We start from the raw sequence: 26,280 nt of genomic DNA, 5'->3' as shown, positions 1-26,280 counted from the left end.
CGTCTCGGTATACTTTTTTGCGATATAAGATATTTTATTTACATATATGAGCCGTTAAAAGTGAATCGTCTACTTGTGAAGTTGAGTTAAATTTGTTCACCACCACATATTTGTACGTATACATACATATATGTATGTATGAATAAAAAAAAATCTTACTTATACGAACTGACATTTACCATCATATAAACTTTTAAAGGACTGTAAACATATCATAATGTCTTTAAAATGTTTTTCTTATATGGTAATTGGCACTTTGATATTTTGGTTTTTCTGAGATGATCTTTTATGTAGAACGATTCCAAATATATAACCAGCAGCAAATAACAATTCAATTTTTAAAGGAGGGGTATTTAAAAAAAATGGATTCATAAATACAACACAAACTTTATGTATGTACATATTTACAGAATCGACCAAATATCATATTGTAGTTGTTGAAGAATCAATATCTTTTATATTAATAAACTAATTTCAATGATATTAGATACAATTAATATTGAACGTATGGAGATTAGTTTCACGAGATATAAAAGATGACATATTTTCAATAAGGCCTATTTCCCATTGACACCTCCCAAATCATGACTCATGATTGAGTTTTTCATAACATTAGTTAAATTTTGAGGCTCTAATGTTTGAATTTCTTTACACAATCTCTCTTAGAACTGCTCAATGAAATCATGCAGGTGAAAAATCGAGTTAACGTGGAGGTTTTGATTTTTAAATGCTTTTTATTATTACTAAATTATGTTCACAATACATCTTATATCTATTTTAATAGCTACTGATCTACTGATAATTTTCTATTTTAAAATTTTAAATTAATTTGATAGTAATCATAGTATTATATTATTATAATGTTAGAGCTCTAAACCTAAAAAAAAAGAGCTCAAAAACCTATTTACTATTCTTATAAATGCTCATAATACATACATCTGATACATCATATTAATTAAAGACTCTCTCGAAGTCAATGACCTAAAGCAGATTGTGTTTAGGTAATCTGTGTTTATACCTGAAGGGTATAGACATTTTGTTGTAATCACCGAGACTCTTCACTAGTGTGTTAGTATGGTTATTAGTGATTCTGTCATAGAATCTACTGGTTCGTTTGTTAGTAATGTCTGTAACAAACGGAATATTATATATGGCATGCAGTTTTTTCAAGTTGGTATATATGGGTGTATTATAAATTATTTTTAGGGATTTATTTTGTATTATTTGGAGTTTGGAAAGGTTAGTATTCGAAGCGTTAAAGGTGGAGGTAAATCTGGGATCTTCTAAAAATTATCCGCCCGCTGAAATTTCATTCCCATTCATAGAATCCAATCCCCTCCCCTGGATCCGTCCTTTTATATTTATATGTAAAAAATATAAGTTGGCAATTCAATTTACATATAAATCACAAATTAAACTCTTCGACGAGGTGCAGCTTTTAAGTGAGAAACACGCAACCGTCGAAATATATACACCTGAATAATAATATCGGGCGAATGAACGCTATAGTCACGAATGAGCGTCATTAATAAAGATGTAGAGCGTGATGACACTCGTGGAAAAACAAAACTGGGTTTTATGGGAGGAGGTGAAAAAGGGGGGGGGGTGATAAATAGACACGGGAAATTTCCCGCGATAAAAAGATTTCCTCGAGTGTCTCCTTTGAGTTACGATCAATTTGTAACGAATTATTTCTACGATATTTCAATCTGATGCGTCTAAAAGTGTATGCGTATTGTTTTTGACAGGTCGACTGACTCTTGGTGATCTTTTTGAATTTATTTATTATATATATTTATATAATACTAGTTGTTTTACCCGGCTTTGCTCAGTGTTTGTAATATAAACAGCTAAAACATGGCGAATGTAATAGTAAATATTCATTTGTTTTTTTATTAAATTTATTTGAATCGAAAAAAAATAATATTCAACCAATTGAATTGTCGTCATAGAAACTTTTTTTTTCGAAGTTCCTAACCAAAGGTACTTACATACATACTTATGTACATACTTACAAACATACAAAGTCTCTTTCGAAATTATATATTAGATAATGATCGTGGCATAAAAATCACCTTGTCAATTTAATGATATGTTGCTACTGTTGCTATGGTCATTGAAACATTGTTGCATTATTGTTAATTGATTTTTTCGCGGCGATAACAATGCTCAATAAGTTCAATGCAATAAAATATCTCGGTGCAAAGTGTCAACTCTTTTTTGTATTATTTTAATCTGTTCTTGGTGATTTTTTTTACATTTATAAAAATATATTTATATTATTAAATACATACGTGTGTTTGGGTGTGTAGGTGTGTGGTGAGTGCATCGATAAGTATGAAGATTTCAAAACAACAAATTTTAGAAATAGTAAGAGTTATTATACCGATTTTAATTACGAATCCGACTTCGGTTCCGATTTCAGTTACGATTACGATTACGACGATAATTGTTGTTGTTTGTTATTATTATTATGCATATAACTTTGTTTGAATGCATGTATCAATTCTTTTTCCGAAACCACCCGTTGAAATATCAACGGGCACAACACTAGTATGTATGTGTGTAGGGGACACGGACAATTGGGCGCCCAGGACGATTGGTCGACCAGTGTTACTCGCCACTGCGACAACTGGACGACAAGACTGGCGGACACTGCGTCAATTGGGCCCTGCGTCAATTGGGCGCCCATCGCACTGGGCGATCGTCGACTGGGCGATGGCGACTGGGCGACCTGGGCGCGTGGGCGACCGCCGACACGGCCCGCTGGTGAAGTGGTCGCCAAGCTTACGTAAACTCTGCGTTTTGCAAGGAACGACCGCGACCGTCTCCGTTATAGGAATTTCCGATGCACTGACAAATATTCTACCTACATACATATGCTTTATACCGCTTTATTTTTCGTTTCAGTTTTACCAATTTTTCGTAACAACACGAATCATACTATTAATTTTTTTCGCTATATTATATTACATTTGCTGGAATTTTATATTAAACGTACTTTTATAAATACATGTGTAGCACCTTTTCACAAAAAATAATTGTAAGATGACAAATCATATGTACCTACATATTCTCCAAAATAATATAAAAGAAAAATGATCGATTGAATCTTTCGCGCAGTGCTTTTAGTTTTTTTTCAAATGGACACACTTTTTTTCTTTTAAATGTTATATTTCAGTTTTATCAATTGGATAAATTCACACTCTATTCTCAATTTTCTCAACACTGTATTAGTTATACATAATTACAAAATATTTTCTAGTAGCGATTCTCAAAGTTTTCAAGATTATATTTTTTTTCAATGATAAAATACGTTTACGAAAAAAAAGCGCATACTTAAATTCGTTCGCGGAGCTCGAATAATTTTTTTCGGCTTTTCCCATAATTAAATTATTACATCGTTTACGATGCGCAGAGGCAATTCTCGAAAAAAATAGCTTTTTAAAGTAATTTTAAACATCTCCCGTTCTATGGTTATTGTTGAAAATTACATTGAGCCACAAAAAATCACGTTTTTTAGTTACCAGAGCGGAGACTTACCAATCTTTACTAACTTTGACCCACTGAATTCGAATATGATATTGATTTTTGCTGGTTGGTGATCGTTTACGAGATATGAGCGTTTAAAAAAATGCGCGATTTTTACAGATTTTGGCTTTTGCGGTCTTTAACTCAAAACCTAGTATTGCTGTGCTCAAAGTGAGTATTGGAATCAATATTTAGATGTTTTTCCTATTGATTGTGATATTGCATTACTTTAAAATACTTATAATTAATTGTCTAGCGAATTTTAAAAGTCAAAAATAAATTTTTTTTACGGATTTTTTCTCCGTGCTATTTTGCATTTATTTGGCAATTTTTTATTTCACCTCGTTTATAAGGATTGGTTTTCTATTTCAATATTTTTTATTTTTATCTAAACGTACTAACTCGAGCGGTAATTGCAATTTAAATGCTTTCGTTTTTGTTGCTCAGTGTTATTATAGTCACATTAAAATCTATATGATAGTTTATAGTAATTAAGGCTCATTTCGTTTATCAATAATTTAATAAGGTATATTTTTACTAATTAATATCTTTCGCTTTTGTAAATTCGAGACATACATACATATGTATAACGAATTATGTTTACATCTATAACTGTCATCCAGCGCTCATCTGTTCATCTAATGTATAATTTCTTTAATAATATTTTATACGTATAAAATATTACAAAGACCTTACAAGAAATTATATATTTTCAAATATTTGGACCGAATGAACGAACTCATTCAAAACGTTTTTTTTTACTATGAGTGGCAGTTTTATTGCCTAAAGATAAATAATACCGCGCCTCGTAGGCTAGGCTACAGATGCTCTGCAAGTCGTTTTGACATAAGAGTTCTCAAAACGACTTTTGACAACTGTTTCTCGAACTACTATTTTTCTTGATTGTTTTACATGACATGTTATACATACATATGTAAGGTTTTTCAACGGGTTTTTGCGGTATCATAAATTCATGGCCCTCAAATTTGGTTTAAAATAATGCAATGACGTAAATGATTTTATACCCTTTATCCTTTTATTAAATTCAAATTATTCTGAAATGGTTTTCATCGTTTTTTCAAAACCTCTCCGATTAAATAAACGTTTTTTATTCCAAAAAAATGGCAAAGTTTTTGAAACTAAGTATGTACATGCATTCATACAACACATACATACATTAAAAAAAATATTTCCATGCTCATTATAACATTTGAAAATTACAAGGTTTATCTTAGTTTTGGACAAACCTCCTAAAACTTTTCCGATCGCTTTGAAACTTTGCCATTTTTTTGGAATAAAAAACGTTTATTTTATCGGAGAGGTTTTGAAAAAACGATGAAAACCATTTCAGAATAATTTGAATTTAATAAAAGGATAAAGGGTATAAAATCATTTACGTCATTGCATTATTTTAAACCAAATTTGAGGGCCATGAATTTATGATACCGCAAAAACCCGTTGAAAAACCTTACATATGTATGTATAACATGTCATGTAAAACAATCAAGAAAAAAAGTAGTTCGAGAAACAGTTGTCAAAAGTCGTTTTGAGAACTCTTTTATCAAAACGACTTGCAGAGCATCTGTAGCCTAGCCTACGAGGCGCGGTATTATTTATCTTTAGGCAATAAAACTGCCACTCATAGTAAAAAAAAACGTTTTGAATGAGTTCGTTCATTCGGTCCAAATGTTTGAAAATATATAATTTCTTGTAAGGTCTTTGTAATATTTTATACGTATAAAATATTATTAAAAAAATTATACATTAGATGAACAGATGAGCGCTGGATGACAGTTATAGATGTAAACATAATTCGTTATACATATGTATGTATGTCTCGAATTTACAAAAGCGAAAGATATTAATTAGTAAAAATATACCTTATTAAATTATTGATAAACGAAATGAGCCTTAATTACTATAAACTATCATATAGTTTTTAATGTGACTATAATAACACTGAGCAACAAAAACGAAAGCATTTAAATTACAATTACCGCTCGAGTTAGTACGTTTAGATAAAAATAAAAAATATTGAAATAGAAAACCAATCCTTATAAACGAGGTGAAATAAAAAAATTGCCAAATAAATGCAAAATAGCACGGAGAAAAAATCCGTAAAAAAAATATATTTTTGACTTTTAAAATTCGCTAGACAATTAATTATAAGTATTTTAAAGCAATGCAATATCACAATCAATAGGAAAAACATCTGACTATTGATTCCAATACTCACTTTGAGCACAACAATACTAGGTTTTGAGTTAAAGACCGCAAAAGCCAAAAAACTGTAAAAATCGCGCATTTTTTTAAACGCTCATATCTCGTAAACGATCACCAACCAGCAAAAATCAATATCATATTCGAATTTAGTGGGTCAAAGTTAGTAAAGATTGGTTAATATCCGCTCTGGTAACTAAAAAACGTGATTTTTTGTGGCTCAATGTAATTTTCAACAATAACCATAGAACGGGAGATGTTTAAAATTACTTTAAAAAGCTATTTTTTTCGAGAATTGCCTCTGCGAATCGTAAACGATGTAATAATTTAATTATGGGAAAAGCCGAAAAAAATTATTCGAGCTCCGCGAACGAATTTAAGTATGCGCTTTTTTTTCGTAAACGTATTTCATCATTGAAAAAAAATATAATCTTGAAAACTTTGAGAATCGCTACTAGAAAATATTTTGTAATTATGTATAACTAATACAGTGTTGAGAAAATTGAGAATAGAGTGTGAATTTATCCAATTGATAAAACTGAAATATAACATTTAAAAGAAAAAAAAGTGTGTCCATTTGAAAACAAACTAAAAGCACTGCGCGAAAGATTCAATCGATCATTTTTCTTTTATATTATTTTGGAGAATATGTAGGTACATATGATTTGTCATCTTACAATTATTTTTTGTGAAAAGGTGCTACACATGTATTTATAAAAGTACGTTTAATATAAAATTCCAGCAAATGTAATATAATATAGCGAAAAAAATTAATAGTATGATTCGTGTTGTTACGAAAAATTGGTAAAACTGAAACGAAAAATAAAGCGGTATAAAGCATATGTATGTAGGTAGAATATTTGTCAGTGCATCGGAAATTCCTATAACGGAGACGGTCGCGGTCGTTCCTTGCAAAACGCAGAGTTTACGTAAGCTTGGCGACCACTTCACCAGCGGGTCGTGTCGGCGGTCGCCCACGCGCCCAGGTCGCCCAGTCGCCATCGCCCAGTCGACGATCGCCCAGTGCGATGGGCGCCCAATTGACGCAGGGCCCAATTGACGCAGTGTCCGCCAGTCTCGTCGTCCAGTTGTCGCAGTGGCGAGTAACACTGGTCGACCAATCGTCCTGGGCGCCCAATCGTCGCGTACCGTGTGTGTAGTGTTTGTTTTTCCCATGGACCATTGTCGGATAACATCGCATATGGCCGACGTATTTTGGCCAAAAAAGACCAATTCTTATAAACACATTTGGTCAAAAAATAATGAATTCATATGTACATATATTCCAGATTGAGTGCCAACAGCCCTGTATATATGTATGTATGTATATAAATATATTTAAAATAAATTATAAATGAAATTTTAATTTTCTTCGTTATGTTATTTCCAAGTATTTCATTCCATTAGTATTTCGAAGTCTAAATTAAATGAAAACAGTCATTGCATTTATAATTTTATCATTTTAGTTAAATTATATAAAAATCTCTTCTGAAATTTGTTAAGTATTCTATTTATTTTCTATGCGTCTCTTTAATTAAAAGTCGCCATAAATTAAAAGATTTTTAAAATTCTAACTGAATACATTTCCATATTGGACAATATACATATGTATGTATGTGTATAGGTACATATTACATACATCTTGCAGACGATGTGCCGTTCACCGCTGTGTGTTTTCGCCCTTATTCAAACCAGCCGCGTTTCTCATATGTCCGATATCATATTTAAACACTAATGGCATAATATTATCTTGCAATAAAGTCAATAAATACCATGGCCATTACTACGACTTTTGTGTATTATATTTTATTTTAAATTTCTATACCTCTAACAAAACACTCTTTTTGAAGTTGTCAATATAGAATGTACTGAAGAACACTTTCGTGCTACTGTTTAAGTACAGTTGCCGCCAGTGGTGTAGTTGGGCTGGGTCACCGCCCTGGTACTTTTTTTTGAGCCAGGTCACCGCCCTGGTACTTTGATATAATAATTTTTTCGAGTACAATTAAAAAATATATTTGCTTATATTTCATATAAAATTTTGTATACCAAATATTATGAGCAGACTCTCGTTTTAACATTTGGTGACTACAACCGTATCCTCACTCAAATGCCGATTTGAGTGCAGAAAAAAAAATAAAAACACCCCAACAACAACCCATTGAAAAAGTTGTAGACACTTTGAATGACCGAAATCGAATAATCTAACAAAATTTTCAGAACTGTATATTATATTGCAAAAAATAATAAAACATACTCAGACCATTTTCATTGACTTTTCTAATTAATTAGCATTTGATTTTTTTTATAAATATTTGTACTACCAATACACATTTTTTAAGTAACGAAAAGAGCGGGGGGGGGGTAAAAATTAAACACCGCCATGGTACTTTTTTATTTAGCACTACATCACTGGTTGCCGTACACTGCCGCAAAAATCAGCTTAATTTGTTTAATAAAATACACCGCCGTCAGATGAAATCACTCTATCAATTTTATACTAGAAAATTTATATTTAATTGTATTTACTTTTGAAGGTATACGTACTACATTATAGGTATATTTTTTGCACTTTTGGGTTCAATTTAACCCCGACAAACCTCGCTCAAATAATCGAACTCAAAGTGTGTTGAGTCAAAACATCATCTGGCCTTTTTTTACGGTGCGAAATCAGGGTTTCGGACTTTTCGGGCCTTTTTTAACGTTTCAATTTAGTGCGTGGAGTAATCAAGCAATCGCGTGTAGGTGTAGCGTAAGCATTCGCATCACGTAACGCGCTCCAGAGTGGTGTAAGTGAAATTACCCAGCATCGAAGGGGTGGGCGGTTCTAAAGCGGGGTTTGAAACGAAACTTACGAAGAATCGTAAGAGTGAGGGGAGGGGGTGGTCGAGGGGGTTGAGTTGAGTTGTAAACGAGGCCGCATTAACCGAACCGAAAGCATTGGCTGTCTTCCTCGGAGAATAATGGAAGCTGCCGCGACCGCAGCTTCATGTCACTTCGCACACCACACACAAACACACATGAATATTGATTAAGCAAAGTCGCTCTGTATTGCGAATAATTTAAATTAATTTGAGCCGTTTCTACAGAGTGGGTGGGTGAGTGACGTATTCGCCGATTTATCACTATAGGTAAATAGGTTTTTATGCTATGCTACTTCATCATGACGAGCACTCTTGCTCTGACATATGTATGTACATGGGTCTACGTGACGAGACATAATGTTAAATTACAGAAAACACAAATATCGGAAGGCAAAGATCGAAAATCGAAAGATCTTAAGTCGAAAGATCAAAAAAAAATGGTACATGGTAAACGGTACATACTCAATTAATGTGCGCGCGCAGAATACGGGGGGAAAAGCATGTTCCTTTTATTCTTGTTGTATCCTGCTCGCGCAAATTAAGTGAGTATGTACCGTTTACCATGCACCATGTTTTTTGATCTTTCGACTTAAGATCTTTCGATTTTCGATCTTTGCCTTCCGATATTTGCGTTTTCTATGATTTAACATTCTGTCTCGTCACGGAGACCGGTATGTACATATGTACATCAATGATAGGGTTGCTAGACGTCCCGGTTTACCGGGATTGTACCGGTTTCACGCCTTTGATCCCGGCGTCAATCATATTTTTTTTTTCAAATTACGATAATTACTAATAACAGAATAAAATGGTTTCTATTGTTCAAACATTACCCCAAGCTAAGATTATCTTACATCATCTGAGTAGTAGAAAGGTTGTTATACCTCAGTTTTCAAAGGGTGAAGTGATATTATTCCTCAAGACCACATGTCATATTTGCACTTTATTTTAAATTTGAAAATCTTAAGCAATTGTCAAAATGAACGTAACCCTGTCAGAAGACAGTAGATGTGTATTAAAGAAATTCTCAAAATTCCATACTTAAACTTATCGTGAAATGGAATAGATTTTATCTGACCCTATTATTTTGGGCCTAGGTTTCCGCGCAATCCCCCTGTCAAAACGATTTTACTGACTTATTTTTTCTTCGAAAAATTGTTACGTTCCACTCTGATACGACAGTGATCCAAAGGATTCGAGCAAATAAAGGGTGATTAATGCGAGAAAAGTGGCGTTTGCACAACAGTTTTTCCGAGTAGAGCTTAAGCGGAAAAGCTTGTAGTTGATGTCCGGTTGACCCGATCAATCTTGTTTTTTTTTCACAAAGATAGAGACCCGGTATAAATTTATCTGTAATGATATACGAAAAACATGTACACAAACTGAAATAACATGAGTAATAAGAATGATAAAGAGATTCAAAGATGTACGATAAAAGTTCGTTTCGCTACAATCGTTACGTCGACGAGGAGTAGTAAAATATCTTGAATACCGAATATTTTTTCTAGTATATTATAACGATACATATATAGTTTCGCAGTAACATATCTATCTGTAGTGGTTACATTTAAAATGTTATTGAAAATTCGCCGAAGAACTATTTATAAAGTATTTTATTTTTGTCTACTAATTCAAGTCAGTCTTATTTTACCGAATACCGAAAGCTAGCAAATAGTATTGTTACGTACACTGCCGAGTAAGTGCAATCGAATTAGGCCGAGTAGCATCCCAGAGACTGTGTGACCGTTATAATTGGTTTCAAGGATTATATCCAGACTAAGTGCAAGTAGGCTAAACAATGGCCACCGAATTGGCGTAGTAAGCGGCACCCGGTTCCTTCTCAGAAGTGACCGATAGCGTGGGACTGAGTGTCGTGGGAATGCATATGCGGGTACATGCGTAAACAATAGGGAAGTAACCGGATGTCGAAGATGTCCTGAGCGACCTGTCCCTTTATAATGAGGTACTAAGACCATATCAAGACATTCTGGACGGAGCACTGGCGGTGCGTGTATCTCCTTAATCACCAATAAATGCTGTGAAACGACTTTGGCTTTTTACTTGAATCCTCCACCCACCCCTACGCAACAGTATAATAAAATGCATTTTTTTAAAACTGTTGAAATTGTGAAATTTCAATACCGAAATTGCAAGACTATAATGCTCTAATTAAATATCACAATCAATAGGAAAAACATCTGACTATTGATTCCAATACTCACTTTGAGCACAGTAATACTAGATTTTGAGTTAAAGACCGCAAAAACCAAAAAAATAATGATTAAGTGCCTCACTTATATGTACTTATTTGCTGAGATTCTACTACCGAGCTCGAGTTTATTCGTGTTAATATTTGTCTTTTTGTAGTACTGCGGTTTTGTTTGCTTTATCATAGAGCGATATTAGTCTTGATATAATCGGCAATTCGGACTAAAACTTGAACAACTTTCTGAGCGTGCGTTCGGAAAAGTTGTGTTGCATCGTGCGTTGTTTGTTGATCGTGTGTAGGGTTGAAATGTTAAGTATATGTATTCACGTTTCGTAGCACAATGGATCTCGAGAGAGCTTCATTAATTATTTTGGTCTGACGAAGCGACGGGGTGTCCTCGACGTCCTTTGATTTATTCACTCGTAGGATGGGGACATTCCTCGGGAACATCTTCTGGTGCGTGCGTGTGTGACGGGCTGTTTGCAATTCTTATTTGCCGAATCAATAGAGTGGGATGTGGGTGTGAAGGATATTGCCGGCTTAAACACTCTTCCCGGAAGAGCAATCCAATTCCGCGTTTACAATGGAATCCGACAAAAACGCACAATTTATACGAACTCGCGGGAAAGCCGGCGCTGGCCGTAAACATGCCGGATTTTCCGACTCTGGCCGCCGAGTATGTAATATTTTTAGCGGAAAATCTCTCGGTGTCGACATTGCCAAAAATTTTGTCATTATTACTTGTACGCCGCCATACTATTTTTATATAACGCTCGATTTAGGCAATAGCGTTCGGCAAGGCTTTGGCAAATATTGCTTTCGTATATACATATGTATGTACATACGTATACGTATGTAATGACATCAAAGAACGGAAGTGAAACAATAATAGAAAATGTATAGATTTCAAATTCAATATGATCTTATTTGTTTTGTGCCATCACCCCATGTATGTATGTACATATATGTACATATACACCTACATATGTATATGTAAGGTCTGAATCATTTTATCCATGTGATCTTCAATGGAATTCGAGCACCAGTCATTCACAATGATATTTTGAATCTGGAATTGAACAATATAAATAAATGGTTGTGTGTAAATAAATTAAAAATGAATATTAATAAAACAAGAATGATATGGATAAATAAAAAAACTGGCGTAGGTGAAGTGAAAATGGATGACAAAGTAATAGAGATTGTCGATAACATTAAATATTTAGGTATTTACATAGATTCAAGACTGAATTTTAAGGTACACGCTGAATATATTATAAAAAAATGGCTAGAAAATTTGGTGTTTTATGTAGGTTAAGAAATGTTTTAAGTAGAAAAAGTAAAGTTTTAGTCTAAAATACAATTGTCTTTCCACACGTAGTGTATTGTGCCACTGTGCTTAACTTGTTTAGTGGCTAAGATATAGAAAAAATACAAAAATTACAAAATAAAACTATGAGAGGTATTTTGAATGTTGGTAGATTAAAAAGTATTAGAAGTATGTTAGATGAATTGGGATGGTTGAGTATTAGTAATAGTTTAAAGCTAAGCACATTATCGTTTGTTTATAAGTTAGATCATGAGTTATTACCCAATTATTTTAAAGATTATAGAATAAGAAATAGAGATATTCATAATCATTACACTAGAAATAAGAATAATTTAGTTGTAGGTAGAGTAAAAAAAAGAAAGACAGCTGGGGGTGTCTTTCACAGGGGTAATGTATAACGCCCTCCCTGAGTGCATCAGGTCTTCTAAAACCATGGATGCATTCTTGCGAGGAGCGAAGAGACACCTCTGTGAGGGACAGTACATATAAGTTAAATATAGAATTTTAGATTTAAGTTATTGATATGTATTTTTTTGTAAATTAGCTAATAGCTAAAATTATATATAAATAAATAAATAACAATGACTACTTTTATTTAAAAAATTGACAACATTGTAACATTTTAATATAAATATTCCGAGCCAAACTATGAAATACGGTGTATATTTTTGCGTGTTTTGTTTAATGAACCATTTGTTAATCCAGTGGCGTAACAAGGGGGTAGCTACATATACATACATATGCTCCGGGCGCACCAGCTTTGGGGGCGCCGCAATGGCAAATTATGTCATTTATTTATTTAAGTTTGGGCCATTGTGGCATTGCAGGAATCCCAAATGCGCCACAATGGTCGGAAATATAATAGAGAAGAGAAAAAAATATATACAGACAAAATACATTAAAACATAATCGTTAGAAACAATATTATTAATAATGTTTGGCAACAAATTAAATGGTCAGAATTGAAATCAACTTTTGGTCAGAATTTTATTGTTCATTGTCAGAATAAAAATCAAATGATTAGAATTAGAATCAAATAGTTAGAATAAAAATAGCATACGCTCAGAAAAAATAAAAAATGAATGGTCATAATAAAAATAATAAATGGTCGGAATGGACATAATCAGAGATCAATTTTGCTCAGCGTGCAAAATTAATTCACTATTGTCAATTCCTATTGTTAACCTTTTTTTTTGCTCTCTAGCTTTGTAGATTGGCAATTGTCAAACCTTCTTTCCTAGAAAATAGCACTGTCGCGCTGAAGTTTAGTCATAATAAATGGTCAGAACGGTCAAAAATAGTCAGCATTAAATCATTTTTTTCACAGACAGGATTAAAACTTATGCATAACAAAGCATCTGAAACTGTCAAATTTGTTGTACTATATTAATGAATTTGTTGTATTATCTTCAACAGTAACAAAACTATTGCCAACTGAAAATATTAATGATATAAAATAATAATGAAAAATTATATATATTTTGACTATCTAATATTTATTTTGACATTTATATGTTGACAAATGTATACTTGAGTTCTACAAATCGAAATGATTTCGTCATAAAATAACACAAATAACAAAAAGAGAGGGTGGGAGGGGGGGGGTACAAAAAATGCTTGCCCCGGGCGCCATTTACCCTCGTTACGTCACTGTGTTAATAAAATTTCATTTCACTGTTAGTGAAATAAAATTTATGAAAGTATTAACGACATCTCGCAGCTTTGTTTCTTTTTGAGTTTCAAGAAAGTATGATTCCATATATGTACATACATACATATGAGCCGTTATATTTTATAGTGTCATAAGTCCACTTTCCTCCATTCATATAATGTTTTGGGTTTAGCAATATTTAAAAATACTGGTGGCCTGTAATATGTTTATTCTGCTTTATCGAGATTATGGACATATCGAATCAAAAGAAATGATAACAATTTGTAAATTAAGTCAAACAGAAATTGTGTTTTTAGGAAATTGAACTTCCTCTACTTTCAAATATAACTAGTACATACTTCATATTTATATACATATGTAGTATGTACTAGGGCTACCAAATATTCGAATTATACGAATACCGAATATCGAATAGTAATATTTAAATTATTTAGAAGTTTTAGAAAGGCTATCATTAAAATTACAACAGATCAATCAAATATCATCAAATGAGCTGTATACCGAAAATAAAAAAATTTCAAATACACAGATTGTACACCCCTAATATGTACATATGTATGTACATATATAATACTAATTAATTTGATACTACATATTTATTTATATATTATTCCATTTTGAAAATGTATACGTATACGTTTGTATTTACTTTTGTCAAATAGAACCAATCTCGCATCCGAAACATGATTATTATGAATATAAAATCAAAAAATGATTTAATCGTAAAGAAGTCTCATAGAATTATTATATTATTATACAATGCTTTTAAAATGAGTTGTTATTATAAAAAAGCCATTGGGTACTATTGTAAAGATAATTATTTTTAGTTTATTTTGTATGATGAATAGATTTGTGCATAACTTTTATTAATGATTAAAATTCATATAGGTAATGTACATACATATGTACATATGTTTGTATAATAGTGTGAAACTGTTTGTTAGGAATAATTGCTGTCATATTGTGATCACTGGATCGCCTTGACTCTTGCACTACTATTCATTCCTTTTATATTCTCTAGTCAGTAAAAAGAGCGAAAATAAAAGGTTATTTATACAAGAAAGCAAACATCCAAGCAATGTCAACGAAGAACACGTTGAGTGCAAAGTATAACGAATTAGTCGGAGTAATTTAAGACAACTTTAACCATTAGAGTTACGAAGTTTTTCTAGATTGTTGTTTATGAATGACTTGAAAAATATAATTATGTATTTATTATACGAATTATGTAATATACACAGATCGTATCTACATACATACATATATATGTAGTGGTGTCAAATAATTTTGCCTTGATGCCCAATCGTCAATGGCCATAATTAATTTTCGGATTCGGTTCAAGCCACTATTGATGCCAATAAAAAAATTTCGCAACGCATTCCAGCGGTCAATAGGCTAAATTATATGTACATAGTAGTGACCGAACACTGAGTCGATGTTCTTCCATTGAAAATATAATGTATATATCATTATAATATTGTGCGTGTGCGTCTTTAGAGAGTTAACCCTTATCGATCCCGCGGTCCCTCTCGTAAATTACCATTTCAGCTGACAATGACAACTTGTGTCTTACGCTCAGAGGGCGAACTTTGAAAATGGATTTTATTGCTTTGACTTTGAAGTAATCCAACAACCATTATTTTCCGGTGAAATGATTCACTAATCGTAACGGTCACTCTCTCGAATTCGTATCCGTATTAATTAGTAAATGCCTATTAAGTATATGAATGTAGGTGTACGTCCTATCATTGACGCACCCAAGATTTAATCTTGGGGGAGGGGAGGCAGGCTGGACGACTAGCTTTTTGGAAAAACTTCTATTGTTTTTATTTTTTATTGTGTTTTTGAAGGACCAGGTGCCCCCTTTCACCAAAAAAACTCGGTGGGTGACTTTGTTGCGCGACTAGATCGAATGTATGCAGTTGTATGGAGCATGTGAAACCAGGAAACTCACTGGTTTTCCAAGCAATAAAATCCCCAGCGAGATCGGTTTCCAATGAAATCACCCAGCCAGCGTTTGGTCTGGTCACGGTGATTTTGTTGCTTGAGTGACCAGCATGATCCCTCAAAATGTATAGCGTTGGATTGAAGGGTTATCACCCAGCGTGACCCGGCTCTTACTTTTAATTACTCCTTACATTAAATGGAATTAAAAAGTCATTGAATTGGCCAAAACTTTTAATTGAACGCTCTTAAAATTGAATTTTCATTATGATAATGTCTTTTATAATAAATAATGAATAAATTTTGCTTTTTTTGAAGGAAATTTTGTTTCAATTCGAGATTTTTATATAAAACTAAACCAATGATTACCGAGCGTAGTGTGTTTAGTCAATTATTTTTATCAATGTAGTATGTAGTAAATCAAATGACTGGTAAATCTGAAAAATTGAAATCAAAAATTCTAAATTCAAAGTCAATAAATTGTATTTATAACAATCTGTTATTGGCCTCATGAGTACACTTCGTCTACGAGCTTGGTCAATAAATGGGAAAATGTATGTATTATATTAGATTTTATTGGAAACTTAAGGGTTAAGTAGCAGACTGGACTCTCTTTGCTTCATTATCTCCGTACCGAGGAAACGTGGTTTCCAGTACAAATGCTCCATTAGTACGACAGAATCGTACCAGTGGTTCTAAATGTAATTTACTTAATATAAGTTTTAGTTACTCACCAACGGCAGTGGCTATTCCCCAAAATCTGGTAAAGACTTCGAGGAATTCCCAGAGGCCCCCACAGGAGCCCTCCCTGTATCTGCTCACCCTGCTTCTGACCTTGTCTTCCATCCTCCTCAATCCATTACTTCAGCGATTATCCAATTAAAAACTTCACCATCGGCGGCACTTTTTTATCGCCGAAACAAACTTCATAATGGGGATGGTAACTTTCGGGGCGAGTCTTTATCGAATAATTCGACGAAATTGATTCTTCTCCTTAGATTTCACCCACGATTGTAGCACACACACACTCACACACTTTTGTATTATGTCATTCAGTTGTTTGTTTTTGCGAGTTTTTTCGGCTCGTTTATCGCTTGAGGTCGTCTCGAAATAACTAATGGATCAAGTCAACAGTTTCAGATAGAATGAATGAAGGTGTCTCAGATTATTTTCGGTGACGTGTAATGTCGTTCCTCAGACTGTTTGCAAACTATAAATGTTGACATATTTTCAAACAGTGAAATTTTTTCGGGTTTCAAAAGAGCGATGCGTAATTTTCAGCTGCAAAAATAAATCTGTCCTTTGATCGTCGCGTAAAAAATATTGTGACGCATGAAAAAGTGTATTCGTGTACATATGTACGTATTTTCATCATAAAACAATTTTAACCCAAAAAATATCATTCTTTCTAGACAATTTTACATTTGAGAGTGTATTTAAATTATTTTTTACATTTAAAGTAGAGCGCAAATTATTTTATGTGAGTCTAAAAGCTAACAGCAGGTTATAAAAGGTCAGAATATTATGCTGAATGGTCGACAAAACACGAAGCAGGTTGCAAAGGGCAAGATTATGGATAATCCTCGATAAGCAAAATAAGAAATTCAAAGCGAAGGAAAAAGTCGAAGATGATTTCAAAATTAATTGACTTAATTACGGCTAAAAATATGCCGTATAAAATAAATATTAAATTTGAAGACTTGTGCAAGCTGCAAAATAAATAAGATAAGCTATTTTAAAGCCTTTTCCGTTAAATTTTTAAATTAAATTAAAAAATTGCTTGGTCAAACTCAAATTAGGATTAAAGGACTCGGCTTTATGTCGATATAGTACTACATTTTTCAGTTTCATCGCGACTTATCTGTTCCGTGGATCGGAATGTTTCCCAGACATTTTAAGCACGCACACTTTTATATTTTACGATGTATTCCATTATGCATAGAACTGTTAATTCGGTAGTTTGCACGCAATCTCACGGACGCAATAGAACCTAATGAAATAATCCTAATTGTGCATCTAAACGTAGTGATCGCATCTAACTCTAAAATCCAGATTTATGATATCTGCAAACAACTTTATGAATATTTAAACCCGGCTATGACCTATATTTGAGACTCAAAATACACCAAAGATCATATCAAACGGAATCCGTATGCTAAATTAACTATTAATAAAATCATCATGATACATACTTATGTATGTGTGTATGTATATTCGGTTGTTGTGTGTATGTTGAATTTGAATTTAGATATTACTTACATACATGTTATTAGAAATAATTATCGCAATTATATTTTTTAAAGTGAATTTTTAAATATCGGCCAAATATGTTAACGAAATCAAGTACTAAGTTCAAAATGAATCAATGAAAATAATGAGTAATATGACTAATTATAAATGTGCACGAATTTGATGTTATTGTTTTTGAATAAATTTCGTACAAATTTGAATTTGGCGCGCTTTGTTATGACGAGCGTACCGCACACAGCACGACCAGAACACAACTGGCAGTGAAGAGCAAAACGGTACAGAACTGCGCAAGCGGTAAACTTGACATTACGTACTCCAATCAAAAAAGTTGCGCGCGACCCATCTTTCGCAACTTTTCTGCTTGCTTTCTACACAAGAACTAAATTAAATCATAACAAATAGGTGTTATGAATTAAGGTGTCATAGCAATTTAATACGTTTCAACATTGTACAAAGTCGGAAATAATAGATTTTCTTATCAATTAAATAGGAATAGAATTCGAAAAACGCATGTTTTTACAAATAAGGAAAACTTCGATTTACCTTATGGAACATAGAGGAATTTAGTTGCTGATCATTGTACAGTAGCGTCGCTAGGGTCGTGCGGGGAGTGCGGTCTGCACCAGGTGACACCAAATTTTTCAAATTTAAAAATGCTAATTCGACATATTCGTTCTATAACGGTACTCGAGTAGCTACACGCCTCATTGCAATTTCTGTAAATATACAGCTTTCTGTAAATATACAGCTTTCTGTATTTATACAGCTTTCTGTATTTATACAGCTTTTTGTTTTTATACAGGTTTCTGTATTTATACAGCTTTCTGTATTTATACAGGTATCTGTATTTATACAGGTTTCTGTATTTATACAGGTTTCTGTATTTATACAGGTTTCTGTATTTATACAGGTTTCTGTATTTATACAGGTTTCTGTATTTATACAGGTTTCGGTATTTATACAGGTTTCTGCATAAATACAGAAATATATAGTTGTATAACAGTAACTGTATTTATACAGGTTTCTGTATTTATACAGGTTTTTGTATAAATACAGAAATATATAGTTGTATAACGGTACTCGAGTGGCTACACGCCTCATTGCAATTTCTATAAATATACAGCTTTCTGTAAATATACAAATTTCTGTATTTATACAGCTTTCTGTATTTATACAGCTTTCTGTATTTATATAGCTTTCTGTATTTATACAGCTTTCTGTATTTATACAGCTTTCTGTATTTATACAGCTTTCTGTATTTATACAGCTTTCTGTATTTATACAGCTTTCTGTATTTATACAGCTTTCTGTATTTATACAGCTTTCTGTATTTATACAGCTATATATAACATCAAATATGAGCCATAAATGGCTTTTGTTCGTATTCCTGAGAAATCAGTGTATGTACCTAAAAGTAAGAAGGTTAACTAATTCAGTCAGACAGAGATGCAATCTAGAAACATCGTGTGGACTTAACTTCTCTGTTGGCACTTCTCTCTCGTAAGTCGTAACAATAATTAACAAATATTAATAATAAATAAAAAATATTTCTTAGATGACACCACCACGCATCAGGTGACATCACGCCTAGCGACGCCACTGTCAGTGTATACTAATTGACTACATGAATAAAAACAATCAACGACAAAATAATATATCAAAAGGACAATAAATTCTCAATAATGACTTTTCCCCGGGTTCTGATCAACTTTAAAATACATGTGGCTTGAGTAGATAATCTCTACTTGAGGTATTTGATTGAATAAAAAATCAAAAAAACCGCCACATTATTATTTAGCAAAGATTTTTCTTCAAAATCTGAAAACTCCCGAGTCAAAACCGAAAAGGTGACAACTATGATAGAGACCCGTTTTTATACACTTTGCGATAGATCTTAAAATTCGCCATAAGTACTGATTTGTACAGATGCTAACAGCGGATTCAGATTTCAAATTGAAAAAATAATACATAAGAAAAATATTGTAAGGTCTTACTTCTGCATAGATAACTGCGCGAACGGTCACGTTCATCTTACATCAAGGGTCACAATAAAAACAATCGTGTTATTATATAAAAAAACTGAAGGAACTCAAACATATTTATATAAATCAAAATATTTAAATGTCAAAAATTAAAACATTTTTTTTATATGTATATGAAATCAAATTCATCCAAGGGGGAGGAGGCATAGCACCTATGCCATCTCCCCCCCCCCCCCCTTTCTTTGGATCCGCCTATGGATGATAAAAACAAAAAAATATTTAATAATTTTTTTTTTCAAACAAATATCAATAAAATGATCATAGCTTAAGACAGCGTGTTTCTATGTATTTTATTATTTGTTCTATTTTGATTTAAGACTGTTAGTTTTCCTTTTAAAATAAAATAAAAATAAAATATATAATCGGATTATTTCGCACATTGCGATCGCGCGCACGACAATCGTTGCCACAAAAATCGCGAATACGGAATATCTGGCACTCAAGTTCTCGTTAGTTCAAATTTCGATTGATGAAGTTTTTGGGTGCCAGGTGTTCGGTGATCGAGATTTTAGTGACGTGCGCGAGATCGCTTTTTGCCGAATAATCATCGAACCATATTTATTTTCCTCATTAACTAAATATATAAGTATAAATACTTAACTACCTATACACTTGAATGATAAATTTACTTTTGGTGCTTTACTATCTAAAACAAGGTAATTGGATTATTAGTCACATTGCGGTGGTCACAAAGACAATTTTTGCTATGAAAACCGCGAATGCGGAATATTTGGCACTCGAGTTTTCGTTAGTATGATAGTTATCGTTAGTATGATGTATTTTTCGGCTGCCAGATGTTCCATTATATAAATTTTAGTGACTTTTGGGGGAGCGCTTTGTGACCAATGATCACCGAATCCTAAAACAATAATTACCATATTAGGTTGAGATTTTTAGTGCTACGGCCAAACACCACCTGTTCGCGCGCGCTGTCAATCTTGTTTTGACACTTTATGTATACTTTTACTTGAACGTATTAAATAATGTCTTCTTCAGTTTCATTTTCGTTTCCTTTCGAACCTTATGATATTCAAAAGGCATTTATGCAACAATTATACGATTGTCTAGAATCTGGTAAACTCGGTATATTTGAAAGTCCAACTGGTACTGTATGTATTATATTTCATTTTATTTGTACTGCAACATATTATACATACATATAATTTATATTTATCTTGTTATCCACATATGTTCCAGGGTAAATCACTCAGTCTGTGTTGCGGTGCAATACAATGGCTTAATGATCACAATGCAAAAGAAAAAGCAAGTTTAGCTGACGAAATTGAAAAATTAAAAATTTCCATAAAGGATGATTGTGAAGGTATTGTATTAATCTGCGTTTAAGTTTGTATTAAGTTAATTATGGTTAAATTTTGATTCTAATTTTAGATGACGATTGGGTTAGTGGAGAATATAATAAAATTCAAAAAAATTTACAAATAACGACCTTTCAAAAAAAATTGGATAAATTCAACAGTAGGACGGAAAAAATAGAAAAATTAAGGCAACGCAAAAATGTTAAACAGTTAAACAAAAATAGTGCTAAATACAATTGGTCTTCACAAAAAGATATTGAAAAGTTTAAAAAAGATACTTCAAAAACCGATGTTGAGGACACAAATGAAGACCTAGGCGCGGTTGATATTATTGAAGATTCTGATCTTATATTAGACGAGGTCATACCATCTGAATTTGATGAAGAGGATGAATTGATAGATGAACAAGATAATCAAGATTCCGTAACAAAGGTTTTTTTCAATTTTATCAAATTTAATGTTCCATCAATAAAACTAAGAATATTTACACTAAAACAAAACAATAAAATGTTTAAGTTTCTTTTAAGAGAATTTCTCTTTTTTATAAGGATTTTATTATTTTAGATATTTTTCTGCAGTAGAACTCACTCTCAATTATCACAGTTTGTGAATGAAATAAAGAAAACATCATATCATTCCAATATAAGTGTTATATCACTTGCTTCTCGCCAACAGTATTGTATAAATCCATCAGTTCAAAGATTGAAAAGTCAACATTTGATTAATGAACAGTATGAACAAATTTATCACATACATTAATTCTCATATTTATTTTTAAATTTATTAAATAAATATTATGAATACTTCAGGTGCTTGGACCTACAAAAAGGTAAAAACGGAAAGGCTACCTCGAGGGCAGATGATGGTAAAGTCACTAAACGATCCAAAAAGTCTTCTGGGTGCCCTTATTACAATCACACCAATATAGAACATTTAAAAGACGAATCCTTAATTGAAATTAAGGATGTTGAAGATTTGGTCGTAGCCGGAAAGGAAGTAAAAACGTGTCCGTATTACAGTGCTCGTGCAGCTGTTACTGATGCACAAGTAAAAAAATATTGTATTTTTTTATTATACATTAACTTAGCTGCCACTGATATACATATAGACATGTTCATTTAAATCATTTCAGATTATTGTTGTTCCATATCAAACATTACTTCACGAATCTACTCGTAAAGCAAATGGAATTGACCTGAAAAATAATATTGTAATCATTGACGAAGCACATAATCTACTCGATACAATCGGACACATACACAGTGCTGAGGTTTGTGGAGTCCAACTTAAAACGGCTGTCGATAAGCTAAAACTCTATAGAGATAAATACAAATCTAGATTTGCTGCAAAAAATTTATTACAATTGAATCAAGTGATTTATATTGTTGGAAAATTATTTGGTATTTTTGTTTAATTTTATATCTTATTGTTTATAACTTTCATTGATACTGAATATGTACATGCATACTTTCCGTTTTAGGTTTGCTAAAAATGACTACGGACAATCCACCTAGTAAAATCTTTACATTGGAAGAATTCGTATTGACTGCAGAAATCGATAATTACAATCTAAGACCGTTAATAGACTTTTGTCTTAAATCAAAATTAGCTCAAAAATTACATGGATTCTCTGAAAAATATGGATCACAAATAAGTGAAGAAACTCTAAAAACCGATACTAAAAAAGCTGGTCTGCAAGATTTTTTGAATCAAATATCAAAATCTGGCAGCAAATCCAATAAAAATAAACCTGAAATGCCTGCTGTTGATGCCGAAAAAGAATTAATTGAAAAAGTAATTATCAAATACAGAAATAATTTTTTTTCTATTTATTTAATTCATATTATTCTATTTATTTCAATAGGAAACTCGTATATCAGTAGGAAACGCTATTCAAACAGTTATCAATTTTCTCACAAGTCTAACTAGTAAATATGATGATGGTAGAATTTTATTAGTTAAAACAAAATCCGTGGAAGATAGCTTTTATAAATTTTTACTTCTCAATCCTGCTGTTCAATTTTCAAATATTGTGAAAGAATCAAGATCTGTGAGTCAATCTGTATTATTTATTCTTATTGAAGTACACATTCAATTTATTACTTCAGTATTTATATATGTATACAATTGTTAATAGGTTATAGTGGCTGGTGGCACAATGCAACCATTTTCTGAATTCAGAGATCAACTTTTCATATCCGCTGGTGCTGCATTCGAAAGAATTGCGGAATTTTCATGCGGTCACGTGATTCCTCCTGAAAATATATTACCTATTTGTTTGTCTGAAGGACCTTCAGGAAAAAAACTTAATTTTACGTATGAAATGAGAAACACGCCAGAAATGGTAGTATTTATTATTTTATCAAATTTTATTTTTAGTTTCCAAAAATTAATAAAAGAACTATGTTAATATTATTTCAGTTGAATGAGATTGGTCGAATTTTAATGAATATTTGCAACATTGTACCTGGGGGCGTTGTGTGTTTTTTTCCATCATATGATTATGAAAAATTGGTGTACAATCACCTTCAGTCAAATAAAATCCTCGATAAGATACAGATAAAAAAGAAAATATTTAGGGAACCTAAATCATCTACAAATGTGGATCAGGTAATTTGATTCTCATCATCATCGATTGATTTCATAATTTTAAAGGTCAACATGTAATATTTTCTTGTTTTAAGATTTTAGATGAGTATAGTAAAACAATAAGGAGATGTAAAAATAAAGAGTTAAATCAATCTAAAATAACAGGTGCTTTGATGTTAAGCGTTGTTGGAGGAAAATTGAGTGAAGGTTTAAATTTTAGGTTATTATTGAATTATATAAAAAAACCTTATTTATGTAATCCATATATGTATATTTTTTAACAATCATAATATCATTATTCTAGCGATGATTTAGGACGATGCGTTTTAGTTGTGGGGATGCCATACCCTAATATAAAATCAGCAGAACTTCAAGAAAAAATGAAATACCTAAAAGAAAATGTTTCAACAACTGCTGGACAAGTTCATTATGAAAATCTATGTCTAAAAGCCGTAAATCAATGTATTGGTAAGGTTTTTTTTTATGAATAATACAGTAAATAGATATAATTGAACAAAGTCTTATTTTATACTATTATATTTTTAGGAAGAGCAGTGAGACATGCAAAAGATTATGCAACAGTCATACTTTTAGACGAACGCTACTCTCGTGAGAATGTTCAAAGTTCTCTACCCAAATGGATTCAGGTAAATTCAATTAATAATATAAATTTATCATTCTAAATCGAATTTACTTCTTAAACAATGTTATTACTCTCTACACTTCCAGAGATCTTTGGTTCCCAACGCCAAATTCGGTTCAGCATTTGGATCAATAGGAAAATTTTTTTCTATGCATAAAAAATCTCAATAATATATCATAATTTGGTAAATACTAACGATTACAAAGTCAATCTAAGCGTTTGAATTAAATTTTGTACTCATGTTTCAACTACACAACCAATGTAAAAAAAAAATATCTAATTCTAATTATTTAACAATAAATACGTGTATATCATAAGAAGTTATTTTAGAATTTTTGCTTTACATTTTAATTTAATTATTATATTTCATATTATATAGAGAGAACCTCAGGTACGGTAGTTCCACATTTTCCCTCGAAATAAAATGCAAACTCGTGCGTAGCAGGAGTGGGCTCCAAATTAAACTCGGCAACAGTTACACCGCGGGATGCTGCCTGAGGTGCAAACATAGCTGCTGGGTAAACAATAGATGAAGTTCCTACCACCAAACATATATCACAATTCCTTATTGCAGTATCTGAAAATATCAAAAACACATGATAAAACCGTGTAATAATTATTTTGAAAAGTATCAAATCGGTATTTCCCATTCGATAAGTAATAGATGCAATAAAATACCAGCTTTATCGATAATGACAGATTCTAGATTTTCTCCAAACCATACAATATGCGGTCGCAACAAACCGCCACATTTATTTTTGGTACAACGTGGTAATTTTTCCAGTGGAATTTCTGGTGAAGCTGCATCAGGATCAGGCTCACCTCTTCCAGCTAAGGCCTAAAAATTTTCAACAATCGTACATATGTATATTTTAAAACATTATAGGAACATACATAATGCGAAACAAACCTCACATATGGGGCTATCACTATTAAAGGCAACGTTTTTACATTTCGTACATCTAGTCTTATATAGATTTCCATGAAGCTCAATAGGATCTTTGGATCCTGCCCTAGTGTGTAGATTATCAATGTTTTGAGTTACAACGGTCACTGTCTTATTCAGGGCCTGTGATCTAATTTCGAGACCGGCTATGGCAGTGTGAGCCTACAAGGTGTCGCACTTTTGAGTTTTTACATAAAAATCAAATATATAGTAACTGTCGTATAATGAAACTGACAGCGTTTGGTTCTGCTTTCCTAGCTACTTCTCTGCGATAATGATAAAATTCCCAAACCAGACTTGGGTTTGCGGCAAACGCTTCGGGAGTAGCGAGAGATGTGGCTTGATGACGTCTCCATAGACCTCCGGCACCTCTGAAAGTAGGAATACCGGATTCTGCGGAAACACCAGCTCCCGTCAAAATGACTATATTTTTAGAGGATTTCAATTTTTCTTTGAAATCCGCCATATCACTGCTGAGACGTTTCGAAGTCATGTTTATTTTTATTTTAGTAAAACCTACTCCCCAACGACCTGCTCGAGACAATACCGCAACTGACATTAAATACTATGATCCAAAATTTAGAATACGCCCAAAACTATTACAGTTTCAATTAACACGCAAAATCGTAGTGAGACCCAGAGAGGAATATGAATTATTTCCTTCAGGAGCTGTCACAACACAGAACCACCAACTGACGAGTAAAACGCCACAAAAATTACACAA

General features: G+C 32.5%; 3 protein-coding genes across 4 annotated transcripts in view; 1 reads left to right on the top strand and 2 right to left on the bottom strand.

The window, feature by feature from the left end:
- Positions 1 to 18,276, bottom strand: part of LOC143916945 (uncharacterized) — a 55,033-nt gene extending 36,757 nt beyond the window's left edge. Inside the window, exons 1-2 of one of the 2 annotated variants that reach the window (XM_077438250.1) lie at positions 18,212 to 18,276; positions 16,505 to 16,884 (exon numbers count right to left, since the gene is read on the bottom strand). In XM_077438250.1, coding sequence (XP_077294376.1) covers positions 16,505 to 16,616 — 112 coding nt within the window. In that variant the 5' untranslated portion in view covers positions 16,617 to 16,884; positions 18,212 to 18,276. Of the gene's footprint in view, positions 1 to 16,504; positions 17,052 to 18,211 lie in introns of those variants that run through there. The other variant, XM_077438251.1, reaches the window with a different exon arrangement.
- A 2,611-nt stretch (positions 18,277 to 20,887) lies between these two features.
- On the top strand, positions 20,888 to 24,925 carry LOC143917485 (ATP-dependent DNA helicase DDX11). The gene is made up of 14 exons (XM_077439072.1): positions 20,888 to 21,171; positions 21,260 to 21,383; positions 21,452 to 21,810; positions 21,943 to 22,109; positions 22,188 to 22,425; positions 22,511 to 22,778; positions 22,859 to 23,172; positions 23,243 to 23,428; positions 23,516 to 23,722; positions 23,800 to 23,988; positions 24,063 to 24,187; positions 24,272 to 24,435; positions 24,514 to 24,614; positions 24,697 to 24,925. Exons 1-14 carry the CDS (start codon positions 21,046 to 21,048, stop codon positions 24,778 to 24,780), a joined length of 2,652 nt encoding a protein of 883 aa, XP_077295198.1. The 5' UTR covers positions 20,888 to 21,045; the 3' UTR covers positions 24,781 to 24,925.
- Positions 24,220 to 26,265, bottom strand: LOC143917486 (NAD-dependent protein deacylase-like). Its single transcript, XM_077439073.1, has 4 exons — positions 25,792 to 26,265; positions 25,521 to 25,718; positions 25,289 to 25,448; positions 24,220 to 25,187 (listed from the first exon to the last, which is right to left on the bottom strand). Exons 1-4 carry the CDS (start codon positions 26,113 to 26,115, stop codon positions 24,982 to 24,984), a joined length of 888 nt encoding a protein of 295 aa, XP_077295199.1. The 5' UTR covers positions 26,116 to 26,265; the 3' UTR covers positions 24,220 to 24,981.
- Between the last annotated feature and the right edge of the window lie 15 nt (positions 26,266 to 26,280).

Source organism: Arctopsyche grandis, chromosome 9, assembly GCF_051622035.1.
Source record: "Arctopsyche grandis isolate Sample6627 chromosome 9, ASM5162203v2, whole genome shotgun sequence".
NCBI classification, from domain to species: Eukaryota; Metazoa; Arthropoda; class Insecta; order Trichoptera; family Hydropsychidae; genus Arctopsyche; species Arctopsyche grandis.
This window is presented reverse-complemented; position numbering and strand designations above follow the sequence as displayed.